Source organism: Taeniopygia guttata, chromosome Z (genome assembly GCF_048771995.1).
Source record: "Taeniopygia guttata chromosome Z, bTaeGut7.mat, whole genome shotgun sequence".
Classification (NCBI taxonomy): domain Eukaryota; kingdom Metazoa; phylum Chordata; class Aves; order Passeriformes; family Estrildidae; genus Taeniopygia; species Taeniopygia guttata.
Genome location: NC_133063.1, coordinates 46548189 through 46564262, shown reverse-complemented (window position 1 = coordinate 46564262; position 16074 = coordinate 46548189). Strand labels below are relative to the sequence as shown.

Here is a 16074-nt window from a genome sequence, read left to right as displayed (position 1 = left end):
GATCATCAACTTCCTTGCTTTTATTTCAGTTTGGATCCTGGAGGCAGCGGGTGTAGGGCCCCTGCAGGTGGCAGAGACCAGCTGAGCATGGAGTGGACTTTTCTCCAGAGAACAGAAGTGCCCTTTGGAGGAGCAGAGCATCCATTCCCCACCATCTCTCTGTGAGCAGAGAGAGCTCTTATTCAGCAGCACACCTAAGGCCTGGACATCAGAAATACATGCACTCGTGGGCACACCTCATAACACCTCAGCAAACCCAGCAGGAATCAAGCAAGATGGGCCACATGCTGTAGCCCTGTTTGTGCATCCCAGTTAATCTCTCAGTGTGATAGTGCCAGCTCTCCTCTGCCTACAAATCACAGAGGTCTTGGCTGGCAGAAATCCTGCAGGCTCCTGGCCTTGCAGGTTACTGTTTTGTGGCATCAGCTCTGTAGACTGTTTTGCAAGGCTCCAGAATGGATAACTAAGAAGAACCTGGCTACAGACAAATGACTTAAATCTGCTAACACAGGTCTGCTCTGGGGAAAGTGCTGTAGGCTTTGTAAACCAAAAAAGCTAGGAAGGTCAAGTGTATGGAACGTGAGATGAAAGGCACTACCTTTCTGTCAACTGAGTGCACCCTGAGGTGAGGTTTTGTCCCATCCATAGGGAATTTTGAACTGAGAAGTGGAATGTGTCCTGCCAGGGACTCTCCCTGCACATAGGTGCACACATGCAGCTGTGTACAGAGAATATTCTATCCCCTTCCTCTTGTCTCTTAAGTAGAGAAAAAGGCTGTTTTATCCCTGTGCTGTGAATCACACCAACAAGTCCCTTTCCCCCACACCAGCCTCCTCGTGTATTGCTCTAATCAAGGGAAGGCAGTGCAATGAAGCTCCAGACTGCTTGGCTTCAATTAGCACCTGCTAACAGCTGAGCCTGTATAGCAGTCTTTTCCAGCAAATTGTACACCAAGAGATCAATGGTTCATACAGGATTAATACTGTTGTAACCCCTCCTGCCTCCATCACTGTCAATTGCCTTGTGGTTTCACTTCACTTCTCCTCCTGATGGACCTTCCTGGAGCAACCATTACAAGGTCACACACATCGCTTTTCCCCTCTGTAATGAGCCTGACACAGCCCCTCCTCAATCCTTTTTGTCTTTCTCCTTTTAATATGCCACAATCATATTGGTTTCTCTGCATGGATCCATCCCATTTAGTGCTGCTCAAGACCACTTATCCTGAGAGGCACTCTTTTCATCCACAGTACAGACTGCACATCTTGCAAGTTATTCTGTATACTTTTTACACTCCAGCATCTCCTGGCCTGATTAGGAATCTGGTATTTCCCTTTCCATAGAAGCACAGTGTCTGTTCAGAGAAACTAACAGCAGCAAAGACTTTGATAACAGAGGTTTGTGGATGTTGTGTCCCGGCATCTGCACTCTTGAATATGTTTTATGGTATCTTTGCTCTGTTCCCACCCTAGAAAATCCTGAGGAAGCAGAGATGATGTTTATACTAAATGTCTTGCTGTGGCTGTGTTCCCATTATCCAGGGCTTTGCTTGTTCCCAGATGTGTCACAGGTGAGCTGAAGATAGCAGCAAGTGATTCCATGCCCAGCACTACAGATGGATGTGCAGGACCTGAATGCCTCAGCCTTTCCTGACTTTTTGGTCCTGGGTTCTGCTACACACAGCTACTGTGACATGTCGTGGGGATGACTGGGAGCACCCACTGTTGAGGTTGTGGGCTCCTAAAAGTGGTGCCCAGAGCTGTCCCCAGGGCTGCTACATTTTGCTCTTTGAGCCTGATGGGAAATTGGCTTTCCAGACTCAGAGCATCCAGGACTTCAGACACTGGAAAATCTTCAAATGGGATAAATAATGAGCCTTACATTCAGTCCAAGTTCTGTTGGACATGTGGGCTGGTGGGAGCGGGCTGCTCTGGAAATATGAGATATCTGCTTCACTGGGATGGCCACATGTGACTTCTGAGGTGAGACCTTTCCAAGCTTTTGGAGGCTAATTGAAGCCAAATCCCTGAAGCACTAAAGGTTTCCACTCCACCTGTCACAGTTTTATGCGATCTTCCATTTCTGGAAACCTTAGAGAATGTAAGGAAAGGATGAGGATTGCTTCTTCCCCCACCAAAAGGAAATCAGTGCTAGGTCAGGACACAGCTCCTCTTCAGCAGTCAGTGTTCATGTAAAGAACAAGGTCCATGGCTATTCCCTCTGTGCTGGGCTAAACCTCAGCTTCCTAAGGTCTGAAAATCTGTGCAAATTTTGGCTTCTATCAGCCTTTGGGAGCTCCCAGCTGCTGTGGCAATGTGTCTATTTACAACTATGCGTCAGCAGAGGAAGCCATGCTCCTGCTCCATACAGCAGGACAATGCCATGCCAAGAAGGAAATCCAAACCTTTCCTCACAGCCTCTCCCCAACAAGCAGGGCTTACTCGGCACTGGGTTTCAACAAGGAATTATTGGCAAGGACTCTCTGGCTTATGTAGATGATCCACAAATTTAGTTCTACCCCCTCTGCACTGCCACAGCCTGGCAGGTCCTGCCCCCGCCCCAAGGGTTGTGGCAGCATTGCCCTGTGTTAGCAGTAATCCTCCACTTGAAGCTTCCCTAGATGTCTGGGTGGACTACAAACCCCATTCCTCCTCCTCCATTGCCTGTTGATGTGTAATGAAGCCTAAGAGACTACTGAGACATATTTTTCCTTAACACCAGCAGAACTAATGTGTCCTGGCAGACTGTGATCCTCCTGGCAGTTTCTTCTTCTCACCACAGACATGAAGTCTTTTCATAGGTTTTGTGGGATCACAGGCTTGTACAAAGCCTAATAGATCCACACTCTAAAGTTGTGTTTTCTTTTTTCTTTTCTGTCTTTGATTCTTTTACAGATTTGTGATCTGCTTCAATAGGGCCTATGTATTTTTGGGAATGGTTCCCTTTTTTGATACCATCACAGATATTGCCAGCTAGGTTTCCTTCCAAGCTCTTGGATGGCTCAGGTGGGACAGATCTCCACTTTACTCCAGAACTTCATCAGCTCTATTTCAAATAACTACTTCCATTTCCAGAAAGTGGCAAATTCAGTTCCAGTGACTACAGAGAGAATTGTACATGGAAAGGAGGCGGCTTCTTCGCAATGTCCACAAACTTTGGTAACTTGCAAAAAACAAGACTTCAAAGCCCTGAACCATCAAGCTGTGTTTCCTCTCACATAACTGCCAGTCCCTCTATTTTTCTTCCTGTCCTTCCCTTCTTTCCCCCACTTGCACTTCAAGAACATCTTACCTTGTGCATCTGACAGCACTTAGCACAACGGGACATCAATCTTATTGCTGACCTGTGGCTGTTTTTCACACACAGGTAAGAGCTGTGAACTCTCCAATCCCTGTCTGACAAGCACAAGCTGTGCTCCTGCAGTGTGTCCCAGCAGGTCAGGCAACACTGTGCCATGTACCGGCAACTTTCTGCAGCTCAAAATTAACAGACAATGTGTGGAAATGAACTCTCTTGATTTTCCAGCTCCAAGAAGGGAGGAGCAAGCCTGGGATGTGCTCCTGACAGGGCTATCCTGCGTTGCTGGCTCGACCCCTGTGGGATGCTCGCCTCTGGAACCTGTGGAGTGATGAGGCAGTGGGCAAGAAAGCACAGGCACTAAAAATAGGCTGTTTGCGGTAGGGGCTGACCACATTTATTAGCAAGCCTATGCTCTGGCTGACCACATGGTCAGCTGCCTAGAGCTTGGCCGTAATTCACTCTGTGTCTGGGCAGGAAATCTACTTGAGCTCAGGGGGATGTCCAGTAATAGAAAAAGTTGTTCCAGGACCTTGGGCTATTTTTGCTGTTTTCTTTTATTTTGCAGGCAGAGAATCTTTCAGGGCTTGCATCTTGTGCTGGAAAAAAAGAAAAATAAAGCCAGGTGGTCATGAACAGAGAGAGGGGTAGAAATGGAAAGGGGAGGATACAGATGTTTGCGGCTGTTTGGGTCTGGGGTTCTTCTTCTTAGACAGGCTCAACTTCACCTAGGAAGATCAGAGCAACAAAAGGGGCTCCAGAACTTGATGGGCTATTAAACACCCTAACAGTGTGCAGCAAAGTCTAATAGGTTGCAGCAGGGGTGTCCCTGCAGGTAGAGTTGCTGTCTCTTCTGCTTCCCTGAAGCTGTGGGTTGGCAGGGAAGATGAGGAGGCAGTGGGAAAACCATCATGGTAATGAATGCTCAAGGATAGAGATGATGGACCTTCCTTGGAAAGGCATCAGAGGGCAACTTGAATTACAGCCAGGTTGTACCTCTGGCTAGCACGGGCTGGGCCAGCAGATTGTCCCCCAGCAGATGCAGTGGTCCCACTAGGACAATGCAGATTCCCAGGGGATGGCCACGAGCCTGAGCTAGCTTAGCTGTGAGCAGCAAAGAGCAGATGCCTGCCCTTAAACGGCAGCCTTCAGAATGATTTAAGAAGGCTCTGCTGAATGGGGCTGCAGTTTGGAGTGAGGCTGATATTTTCAGCCAGCTGGATAATGAGAGCATCCAGAGTTATAACAGGAAGGATTAAAAAATGTAATTACTAATGGGGAATTAATTGTTAATGGGGAATCATCATTGCAGGAGGGTGTTCCCAGTGTGGTCCTGCAGGGATATGTTCTTGGCCAATTGCTAATCACTTGTCTTATCAATTATCTTGAATGCAACATAAAACTGTTGCTGGCAAAGTTTGCCAGCGACACAGGGGTTGATGTACATAATGGAAAGGATGAGTCCATCAGACACAGAGTCCAGAGCAGTTAATATACGAGCCTTCCCTCAGCATGAGCATGTGTTTTATGCACACAAACACAAATCCATTCATCTCCAGTGGAGGAATGTAGGTCAGACTTGCAGAATGCAGGATGGTGTCCTGGGGAGGACAACAATGATAAGGCCTTGTCAGGAGGCACTTGGACATAAATCGCCAGTGCTGAGAGAAAACTTGGCCAGAGGTAGAAGGAGGTGTCATGGGAGGTAGGAAGGTGCTATGTAACGAGAAGATAGAGCTTTTTCCTGAACTGGCCCTAACCTAAGCCTGGAAGAAGGCACCATTTCCAGCCTCCCAGCCAGCCACTCTGCACACACAGTCAGTCCCTTTGACCTCGCCTTCCCCAGCAACTGCCTGTGCCCTGGCAATTACAAAAATTCCAGATCACTCTGTTGCACACACCCTGGGAATGGGTGCAAAAACAAACAACACACAACAGATGTTTGTCATGTTGCTTAATGCATGATTGAAGGACACTGTGATAGAGAGGAGGGGAGGGGAGGGGAGGGGAGGGGAGGGGAGGGGAGGGGAGGGGAGGGGAGGGGAGGGGAGGGGAGGGGAGGGGAGGGGAGGGGAGGGGAGGGGAGGGGAGGGGAGGGGAGGGGAGGGGAGGGGAGGGGAGGGGAGGGGAGGGGAGGGGAGGGGAGGGGAGGGAAGGGGAGGGGAAGGGAAGGGGAGGGGAGGGGAAGGGGAGGGGAAGGGGAGGGGAAGGGGAAGGGGAGGGGAAGGGGAGGGGAAGGGGAGGGGAGGGGAAGGGGAGGGGAGGGGAAGGGGAGGGGAAGGGGAGGGGAAGGGGAAGGGGAGGGGAAGGGGAGGGGAAGGGGAGGGGAAGGGGAGGGGAAGGGGAGGGGAAGGGGAGGGGAGGGGAGGGGAGGGGAAGGGGAGGGGAGGGGAAGGGGAGGGGAAGGGGAGGGGAAGGGGAAGGGGAGGGGAAGGGGAGGGGAAGGGGAGGGGAAGGGGAGGGGAAGGGGAGGGGAAGGGGAGGGGAAGGGGAGGGGAAGGGGAGGGGAAGGGGAGGGGAAGGGGAGGGGAGGGGAGGGGAGGGGAGGGGAGGGGAGGGGAGGGGAGGGGAGGGGAGGGGAGGGGGAGGGGAGGGGAGGGGAGGGGAGGGGAGGGGAGGGGGAGAGGGAGGGGAGATACTTCAAATATACTTACAAATGTATATTTGTAGATAGCACTCCTGCAGAGCCATCTTAGGTTGGATGCAGAAGGCCACCCCATCACACCTCTTAAATCCGGTCACCTCAACTCAACTGCATTTGCACAACACCCAAAACCTACACAGATGTCTACAAACAAAAAACGCAGCCCAGTGTGAATGTACAAACCATCTCCTACAGAGCAAATGCAGAGAACACCTCCAAAATCAAAGTGTCTAGTTTAAGCATGCCAGGCAGATGGCATTCCCTGCCATGGGCTGACTTATGTGGAGGAAGCAGAGTCCAGAAAGTGCTGGTCAGCCAAAACACGGACAAGGCTGGACAATTCTAGAACAGGAAAGAGGTTTTCCTATCTACAGCTGCTTTCTCTTTGAAAAGCCAATTTTCCTGGCTTTGCTGTGCATTTTGAAGGCTATTTACCGGCCCAGACTTTGTCATTGCAGCAGCATTTCTAACAAGGTATGTGCAAACTGGAGCCCCTGGGAGGCTTTGCAGCAGAACTGACTGCAAAAGATTAGTCAGGGCTTAAGGGAGCAAGAAAAAAAGGAGAGTAATGAAAAAAAAATCTCTCTTTTCCTTGGCTGAGGAATGATGGGGGCTAATTGCTTGTTGCTGGTGAGGAAGAGAGGAGATGGGAATTTCTTCACCCATCAATAAATTAACCCCAGCATGTGGCATCTGAAGTGCATTCATTTCCAGAACCTTTTATCTCTTTGTCTCCTCTCCTGGGTGAAAACATAATTATTGTTTAAACATGAGTTAATTCAGCAAGGTGAGGATCAATAAAACAGAATTACTCCTCTTTTAAAAGCAAAGAAATCTCAGTCTGGGACAGATGTGGACATAACTCTGTCAGAGCTGATGGACGGCAAAGACACCTTGGTCACAGCAGAGCTCCCTCTTTTCAGGGCTGCCTTAAGCATTGAGTTTAATGAGTACAGGTAATTCCAGCAACAGGCAGTCACACCATTCAGCACAAAAAGCTGAAATTACCCATGCGTGTACACTTGGTAGCCTGACATGTGGTTAGGCATCTCCACCATGTACACACTTCCCACATAAGAGCTTGAGTTAAACCCCAAAGCTCATGCTGTGACCTCTCCCAGACCTTTGAAGGAACCCAGACCCTGCTAGGGAGGAGGTCACTGCACTGCTCTCACACAGTGGAGGCCTTGGACAACCAAGGGTGTGAGTGTCACAGCAGACAGCAATCGCATCGGTGCTTTGCTCAGATTTCCCCATCACTTTCCTCCATTCTGAAATAAATCTAACAGCAACCACTGCCTGGAGAACAAAACACAGGAAGGAAAACTGAGCTATCCAAAATGATGGGAAGTTGATTAGAGAGCTAGAATACCTCTTCTATGAGGAAAGGCTGAAATATTTGGTATTCTTCAGCCTGCAGAAGAGAAGGCTCTGGGATGACCTTATAGTACTGTCCAGTACATAAAGGGGCAAGAGATCTCAGGAGGGACTTGTCTCAAGGACATGCAGTGACAGGACAAGGGATAATGGCTTTAATCTGAAAAAGAGTAAATTTAGATTAGATATCAGGAATAAATCCTTCACTGTGAAGATGGTGAGGCACTGGTGAAGGTTGCCCAGGGAAGCTGTGGATGTCTCATCCCTGGAAGTGTTCACAGCCAGATTGGATGGAGCGTTATGCAAACTGGTCTAGTGAAGGTCTAGTTGCTGTCCATGGCTGTGGGTTTGCAGCTTGATGATTTTTAAGGTCCCTTCCAACCTAAACCATCCTGTGATTCTTGATGGAGGGCACAATGCTCTCCCCTTCTCTCCCAGGTCTTCAGCTTGTTCTGCCTACTGTGTGCTCTCCTATTCTTCCTGCAGCTTCTGTCCATCCCTCCATGCCAGCTGTATCTGTGCAGATGGGGACAGCCCTGTAGCTGTCCAGTGCAATGCCCATCTCTGCAGGCAGGTTGGCCCAATCTGGCAGACCCATTAAAGCTGTTTATTCATGCACTAGGGATGACAGTCCTGGACACCCTCTTCCATTGCCCCTCTGCCTTTCCCTGCAGCAGACATCTCAAACCCACTGCTAAGAGCCAGAACATTAGTGCCAGCCTCCGAGCATCCCCCTAGGGCTACTCTGCTGGATGTCTCTGGTCTCCCATCACCCAGTGCCCACCCCCTGGGAAGTTCAGTTCCCAGCTGTGTGATGCATGTGAAGCCTGAGCAGCCTGACAGGGATGCAAAGCAAGGGAGCTCCTTCACCCCAAAGGCCACAGAAACCCCAAATCCACTGACCTCTGAGCCCCTCCACTCCCTTCTTGCAAAACTGGAGATCATCCCAGGCTTCTGCATCCCAGACAGGTGCTCTGCCAGCTCCAAGGAGAACGACCAAAGGGGAGCAGCAGAGGGGTTAATACATGAACAGCCTCACCTTCACGAAGCCTGATGCTGCTTTTATTAATTAATGTGGCACTTTGCAGGACGCTCCAGTAATCACCTTGGTGCACATGAGAGCCAGGAGAGGGTGGCCAGGCTCCCTCCGCAGTGCTCATGCTCACTTAACAGCTTGTCACATCCTCCTCACTCAAATATTCAGTGCTAATGCATCTCTTAGAGTGCTTCATGAGCTATTAAAGTCGAACGTGCCTCAAGTGCATGATAAATGGACTCTATGCCAGCATCTTCCCACCACTCCACCGAGTCCCTGCCACCAGTGGGATTAATCCATCCTCCCACCCCATTCCAGCTGTGCAGTTCCAGCCCGAGTGCCCAGCTGGTGGGGGATGAGCTCTGGGGTTGGCTGGTGAGGAGAGGCTGCAGCAGGGCAGGGGGTGAGGGCACAGGGCACAAGCTTTGGGTCTCTGTTGTTGATCTGCCTGTGTGCAGCCTCTCCAAGCCAGGCACAGTGGGGTGGGCAGGAGATCTGCTGCTCCAAAGCTCTTGCCCAGAGCATACCTCGGCGTTTCAGAGAGATGCCCAAGAGAGACATGCAGTGCCCCTGGGGAATAGATTGAGGACAGTACTGAAGGCATCCTACTATCTCATAAGTAATTTTCTGATCCTATATCCTTTTTTTGTGCCCCAGTGAAGCTGCTACAGATGGGAAGAGCCCTGCCTCATTCCCACACCCTATTCAGGCACTTGTTGATGCACAGAGGCCTCAGCAGCTTCAGTTTTGAGCTGGTGCCCCAGAAACCGCCGTCCCAGACACAGGCAGGCAAGGGAAATAGGAGGGACACAAGGACATGGGAGGCTATGCTGCCAAACTCCTAAATCCTGTTCTATCACAGAGCAGAAGGTGACAGTCACTGCAGCTCTGCACCAGCTGTCAGTGACAAAATGTGTGGACCTGCTCACCTAGTGAGAAGCAGCATTTGTTCCTCTCTAGAAAACACAATTCAAGTGTGTGCAACCCTGAAGTACATGGAACTTCTGTGTTTTGTGCATGTCCCAGTGCAACAGGCCTGGGTTACTATTCAAAGCATCCAAAGGATGCTTTGGCAGTCCTGTTGCCACGTCCTTTAAAGCTTCCCAGGTAGTGATCCTGCAAGCACAGCAGGAGTGAGCAGCTTTGCCTCTCTGCAGGAAGCATTACACCACCACAAGCAGCATACAGCTCAGCACCTAAATGCTCTGAGCAGGCACCCTGGGAAGGGTTGGGGACCTTCCTGCAACACCAGCCAGCAAGATCCTTCTGTGTCCAGGGAGTGGCTGTCCCCATGCAATGCAGATGTGTTGTCAAACCCGGGCTGCTTTTTGTCCAACCTGGAAGTTGTGGCAATGTAAAAACACACAGCTGGATTTAGGGCAGCTCAGTGGGCACCCTGGGTGGATTCTTCAATTTCACATAGCCCAAGGACGCATAGATGTCTTTACTGGAGTTAATAATCAAAATTCCCCTCTAAGGTCTTCTAAAAGCTACTACAGACAGGCTGCCAGGAAAAGCAGGGCATTCTGTGGGTTCTCCATTTTTTCCAATTCTTGCAGAGCTGGACTCCACACCAGGACCCAACCATCCCACATAATCTTCCCGCTCCTACCTAGACGCAAAATCATGTGGGGCTCCTCTGGCTCCCAATGCCACCAGTGACTCTAAAGTATAATCCCTCTAAAGCTACCACTAAAATAAGCCTTGAATATTCTGCCAACCTGGAGAGATGTGAGCTAATGGTGGGCATAGATGTGTTGTGGCAGTGGGGATTAAGTCGCCCCAAGGAGGTGAGAGCAGGATGAACCATCATGCATCATTGTTATGGGGCCAGGTGTCATGGAGCTGTCAGGGGTAATTAGAGTTTGGAGTCAGGCTGATGCTTCCTCCCAACTCTTCAACCCTTCATGGGCAGGCTGCATGGGCAGCATCCACAAAAGAGTGGGCAAAGAGTTCCAAAGCTGTAGGAACACAGAGAGCTGTGGGCGGGGCAAGGGGCATCAGCAGAAGGAGTGCAGGATGCCCAAACCCCACAGTGATGGGCTGGAAAGGACACTTGTCATGGAGAGAAGTGATTACATGCACAGAAATAATATCAGGCACACTTGGAGGGTGCACCCAGATTCCCCCAGGAAAGAGGGGCTGAAGGAGTAGCATTCCCATTTTTCAGGACACCCAGGGCCTGGGAGGTGTGAAGGACTCACCCTGCTGGCTGTGCCTCTGGGCGTACACCACCACCACCGCGGCGAGCACCACGCAGCAGGCTGACGGGACAGGGTTAGCCATCTGTGGAAGCAAACACAGGCAGGAGCAGTCAGGGTTTGCCCCCAGGGCTGAGAGCCCCCAGTGATGGGACAGCAAGGAGATGACTGTAAAACCAACTCCATTGCAACCAAGGGGAAATTCACTCCAAAACGAGACATTTTGCTGGCACACTCCTCATCACTCAATGGCCTGTGGTACATCCCATGGGAGGTGCCTGGAGGTGATGATATGCCTTGCACAAATGCTCTATCTTCCTCATGTTGTTTTCAACATTTTCCTTAGGAAAGCCAACCCCTGGTGGGGCTCTCCTTGGCAGATGCAGCAGCATCCCAGGAGCCAATGCTACCTGCAAATGGGTCGTAGGGGTTTTGAGGAGATGGGAGCACACCCAGGTAGTGCACAGCAGCAGTTTGTGCTGCAAGATGTGGATCTCAGCAGAGTCCTCAGCCTCAGCCACCTGCCATCCATATCTTGATAAGCCACAGTTGTCCCTCACTTCTCTGGGCTGGAAGAGGTGCAGAGACTACTCTGTCCTGGTGAGCTGTGCCTTGTTCTGGGGGATGGTGTGGTGCAGGGAGGTGTGGAGGGGGTGACAGCTAAGAAAACAGGTGATCAAGACATCCTGCCTGCACCAAAAAGCCCATCTAGGAGTGGACAAATGGCAACAATTACTACAAGGATACCCTGCACGGCCCTGCCAGGCTGGAGATGCCCAAGCTCTCATTTTCTTGCAGCCAGGGCTGGTATTGGAGACTAGAGGCAGAAGGGAGCTTCTGGGAACAGCAACGGGCATGCTGGCCCACCCACCAGGAAGTAAATTGCACCATGCATGAAAAGCAAATTGCACCTTCAAAACCATTTAAGCCTCTCTAATCTCCAGTGCCGTATCTGTAACGTGCACAGGATTGCCTTTTAATCTAGAGCATGAGTATGGGCTCATTAGCCAGATGGCATCCATTTAAACCTAAATAAAGGGGGAGCTCCATTGGTGAGAGAAAAAAAATCCAGCAAAACGTATTCCATTACCCAGTGTGACGGCTGCAGGAGCCCAGATGGCCTCAGGTTCACAGCAAGCCTTTGCAGGGTTGGAGGGGAAGGCAGGAGCAGCTGGGTGGGATTTCACGGGCAGATTTGGGGTGCAGCTGGACCAGCCTGATTCACAAATGTCTCTTAGGGGCAGGGATGCTGTGGGACATAGTGTGTCTGAAGAGGGTGGGTCTGGAGATGGGCAGAGAAGGGATCCATGTCCTTTACTACTGATCGTTCAGTGCTGGGTTTGGGCTCCAAGGGCTGGCAGCAAGAGCTGTATCCACTGTGCTGGTACTGCAGAGCACAGATATGCAAGCCCCGGACCTTGCTGGCAGCCCTCACATGTCACCTTGAGCAAATCACTCCATCTGCCCCTCTCCCATGCCTCAGTTTCCCTGTCTGTAAAACAGAGATAATGAAGGTGACCTTCTTCTGAAAGCTCTGGGCAGGAGCGCTAAGTGCTAATTACAACCTCCTTATCACTCACTCTTCTTCTTTCCCCCTGCTTCTCTCCTGCCTGCTGTGGAAATGCCACATCTTGGGGCACTGCTGGCATGTGACCCTGAGCAGCTTGGAAACCACCTGCAACCTAGGAAACAACTCTCCCTATTTACACTCAAATTTACTTTCCACTGAACATTCCCTTTCTACAACCCTGGAAGTTGATGGGTGGCACTAGGACTTGAAGTCAGCAAGGAACCAGGGCCATAATCTCCCTTCACCACAATCCAGGTATCTCCAGCTAGTGCAGCCATGCAGCCACCCCATTCTGGGGACAATGACCATTGTGAGGAGGTGAGACAGGACCCCCCAGCAACCAGCCTGCTCTTTGGAAAGTGTGAGATCTCCTTGATGTAGCCTTCAGCTTGGCTCAGTGTAAATACCATCACCAGCATCATGCTCTACCTCCCGGCCCTGCTAGGGAACAAAGCCACCAGCTGCCCACACCCTGCTGCTCCTCCCTTGTCTCATCAGCTTGTAAAATAATTGCTGCTGCTCTTGCCGATGTGCCTAGGCTGGCATTGAAACAGACGCAGTTATGTAGCAGGGAATGGTTCCTGTCCCAGAGCATTGATAGTCCACTTACAGGTGGAGTAAGAGAGAGCAAAGGGACCCAGATAAGATCCCTAAGGATGCTTTGGCATGGCCAGGACACAGGCATGCTTCCAGTGACAGCACAGAGAATTCACCACTCAACTGCTCTTGCCCTGGAAAACCTCATTTCTTCTTAGAGATTAGCCCTGTAACCAGGCAAGAGTGAAGCTATTTTAGAACAAAAAATATTGCCAGAAAACCAACTTTTTCTCACTGGAATTGCAATTTTCCATGCAGTATTTGTTTTGTTTGACTATTTTGCCAAAAGCCATGTTGATTTTTTTTTTCTCCAAGCACATAACAAAGCCTTCACAATTTCTGCAGATGTTTTCAATGCAAATTTTCATTGCTGTATTTGCTTGCTTATCTGTTTCTCTAGTAAAAGCCAGCACCCTGGTATTTGGGTGCACAGGCCAGTAAGCAGCAGCTCACCAGGTGTTCAGAGTCCTGAGCTATGTCCCCATGTCAGCAGGGAGCATTGTACAGGTGATGGAGGGGAACCACATTTATGACACAGCAAAGCCCGCAGTGTGAAACTCAATCTTCTGTGCAAAAGGTAAATTTTCCCCTGTAATGAATAATTTCTTGGAGGTAGACTAGAAAGAGGAGCCTAGGGAGGAAGAAAAGGGGATAGGGAACACATGAAGTGGTGGACCGTGTAGCCATCCTCCACAACTTTCTGTTTGGGGAGAGATCAAAGGTTGATATTTCCCTGCCTCGTCCTCTACACCAAGGATAATGAGGGCAGCAGTCATTGTCACTCTTAGCAGAAGGCAACTCAACCCAGACATGAATAAGGTCCCCTCCAGCAGCTCTCAATCTAAACCAAATGTTTCCAGGCATGTACTCCCTGAGCTGGATCAGGACCGAAGGGTCACAGCGATGTGACATTAACTGTTCTGGTGTGATGGGGTGAGGAGGGTCCTGGGGGGGCACAGCAGGGGTGAAAGAGATTGTATATCCAGGCAAAAAGTAGGATGACACTTTCTGCTTAATAGTCCCACTGTCCTCCTTTGAGCAGGCAACGGGATGGATCCCTTGCAGCTCTCCCTTAGTATAATCTCCAAAGCTTTAGCAATGGAGTATCAACTGGCACCTGGAAACAGGAGCTACAGGGCAGGACTAGTGAGGGATGTGGGCTGCAAGCCAGTCTCCCACCACAACTCTCACCTGCCACAGGCTGCTCTCAGCAATGATAAATAAATAAAACCCTCCTTCTAGAAGTGTGTGGCTGCCTCCAAAGAAAAGTGGTAGTTTTAAAACCTAGTGTTTCCATACAAAATCTTCCATGAGACAATTCCCCACCAGGTGCTGTTATGGAGTCTGGCTCTGAAGTGGTGAACTGGGGGAAAAACAAACTCTGTTTAGTTGCTTCCTTCCCCTCCAGCTTTGCCCTGAGCCTTCCAAAGGAGCTTAGCAGCGCCTGTCTTGCCGGCAGGCACCATGGCGTGACTGCACTGTTGACAGAAATATTGATGCTGTGCTATAACTTCTGCTGCAGACAGGGGCTGTGGATGGACACCTCTGCTGAAGACAGGGGCTGTAGTTGCTACAGTTTGCCTGTGCTGCAGACACCAACAGCACATGCAGGGTACCACCTGTACTGCAGAAGCCAAGGGTAGGTGTTGTTCTGATTTTTAAAAGTGTTAAGTTTTCTTTTATAGTTCTTTTGAAAGTTTTAAAGTTCTCATAAAACTTCTTTAGCCTTCTGATAATGTTTATATATTTAAGAGTCAGAGTTCCCACACAATTTCATGTATAAATAGAATAGGTTACATATTTCTCTATGGGTGAGAGAAATGATTGATTGATTTTTGAACTGGTGTAGTTGAAGAGATGGTAATTCCATCCTCCAATCCATGGTCACCTTTGGAATTCTATAAATACCAGATGTTTGAATAAAACTAAGTCTTTTTCTCTTTTGAACTTACCAAGTTTCTGCGTACTCATTTCATGTCCAATAGCAACAGGTAGGCGGTACCACATGCCTGCACCACAGGTGCTGGCTGTGGTGGTACCCAACATCTGGACTGCAGATGCTGACTGCAGGCACTGCAGCCCACCTGTCCTGCAGGCCAGGTCACAGTCTGCTTCTTCCTGAGGTGTGGTACTGTGCCTGTAGTGCAGATGCCAGCTGTAGACACCACAGTGCCCCTGCACTCACAGCAGGCACCTCCTGGGCCCCAGCATTACTGAAGGAGAAACAACACCCTTACAAAAGCCAGTCTCGACTCCTCAGCCTAAGCCAGAGATGCTCACACAGCTTCTTCCAGCCCAGGGAATCCAGCGTGCCTCCGGTGGCACGCCATCCCTCCCCAAGGACAGGGTGTGGTGCTGGTATGAGCAGTCAAACACCAAAATGGGCAGGACACCCTCCAGCCCTGTGTTCCCAGGGATTGTACCACATGTGGCCAGCAGTGCTTAGGCACCCGACAGCACTCAGAGCTGTCTTCTCCTTTCAGATCACCCCTGCCAGCAAGGCAAGGGAAGGAGAGGGAAAAATAGCTGTCACTTAATATCAGACGCTTGCTAACAGCCCTAAAGCCTTCTGGTCTTACAGTGCCCTGTGAGCACCAAACTCTTTGTTGCCTAAGAGGAAGAGAGAAAAGAGGGACTTTATCATCTCCTTCATACGTGCTATCAGAAAACGTTATCTGCAGAGACAAAACCACCACTGCTTGCAAAGTTTTCTTAAATCTAATTTAAACCCCCACTGTCAATAGAGCAATTAGCACTGCCCCCTTGGACCATGAGTGCCACAGGGATGGCTAGGGGCAGCTGAAATAAATTCACTCTTGGCTCTCATGGACTGTGACTTCCCTCCCTCCACCTCCTCCCTTTCTGATAATGAAGTGAAGACCCCAAGGAAGAGGATACCCTAAAGTAAGGAGCACCCCACAGAGAGCTCCTTCATCACTCTGCCTCTGCCATCCTAGTGAGCACTGCTGGACCCCTGGATGGCAGCGCAGACCCTCCTTCCCTCGTGGTCTAAGAGATGGGCAAAGGGTGGAAGGATGGTCCTCACAGCACTTGCCAGCTGCTTTGGTTGAAGGTGTGCCCCTGAAGGCAGCTGTGGACTTGCAGAGCTCTTGGTTCCAACATCCCTGCTGAAAGTTACTCCATCTTCCTTGAATGCCACTGGCAAGGTGTCTCAGTGTGAAAAGCAATGACCAAAGCTGCTTCCCATATCCATGGGGCTGAAGAAAGAAGCTCCTTGGGAGGGAACATCAGCCCAGATTAAATCAGAGCTACTTTTCAGGGGGTAATGCAGAACTTAGGAGCTCCAGGGGTAGCTGGGATGGTCTAGGGAGGAGCAACCCATGAAAAGGCT

General features: G+C 50.2%; 1 protein-coding gene across 8 annotated transcripts in view; it reads right to left on the bottom strand.

Moving 5' to 3' along the window:
* CNTFR (ciliary neurotrophic factor receptor) overlaps positions 1–16074 on the bottom strand; it is a 201516-nt gene that overhangs the window by 73286 nt on the left and 112156 nt on the right. For all 8 annotated transcript variants that reach the window (XM_072922750.1, XM_072922751.1, XM_041711103.2 and 5 more), the window contains one exon: positions 10559–10640. In XM_072922750.1, coding sequence (XP_072778851.1) covers positions 10559–10640 — 82 coding nt within the window. The remainder of the gene's footprint in view (positions 1–10558; positions 10641–16074) is intronic.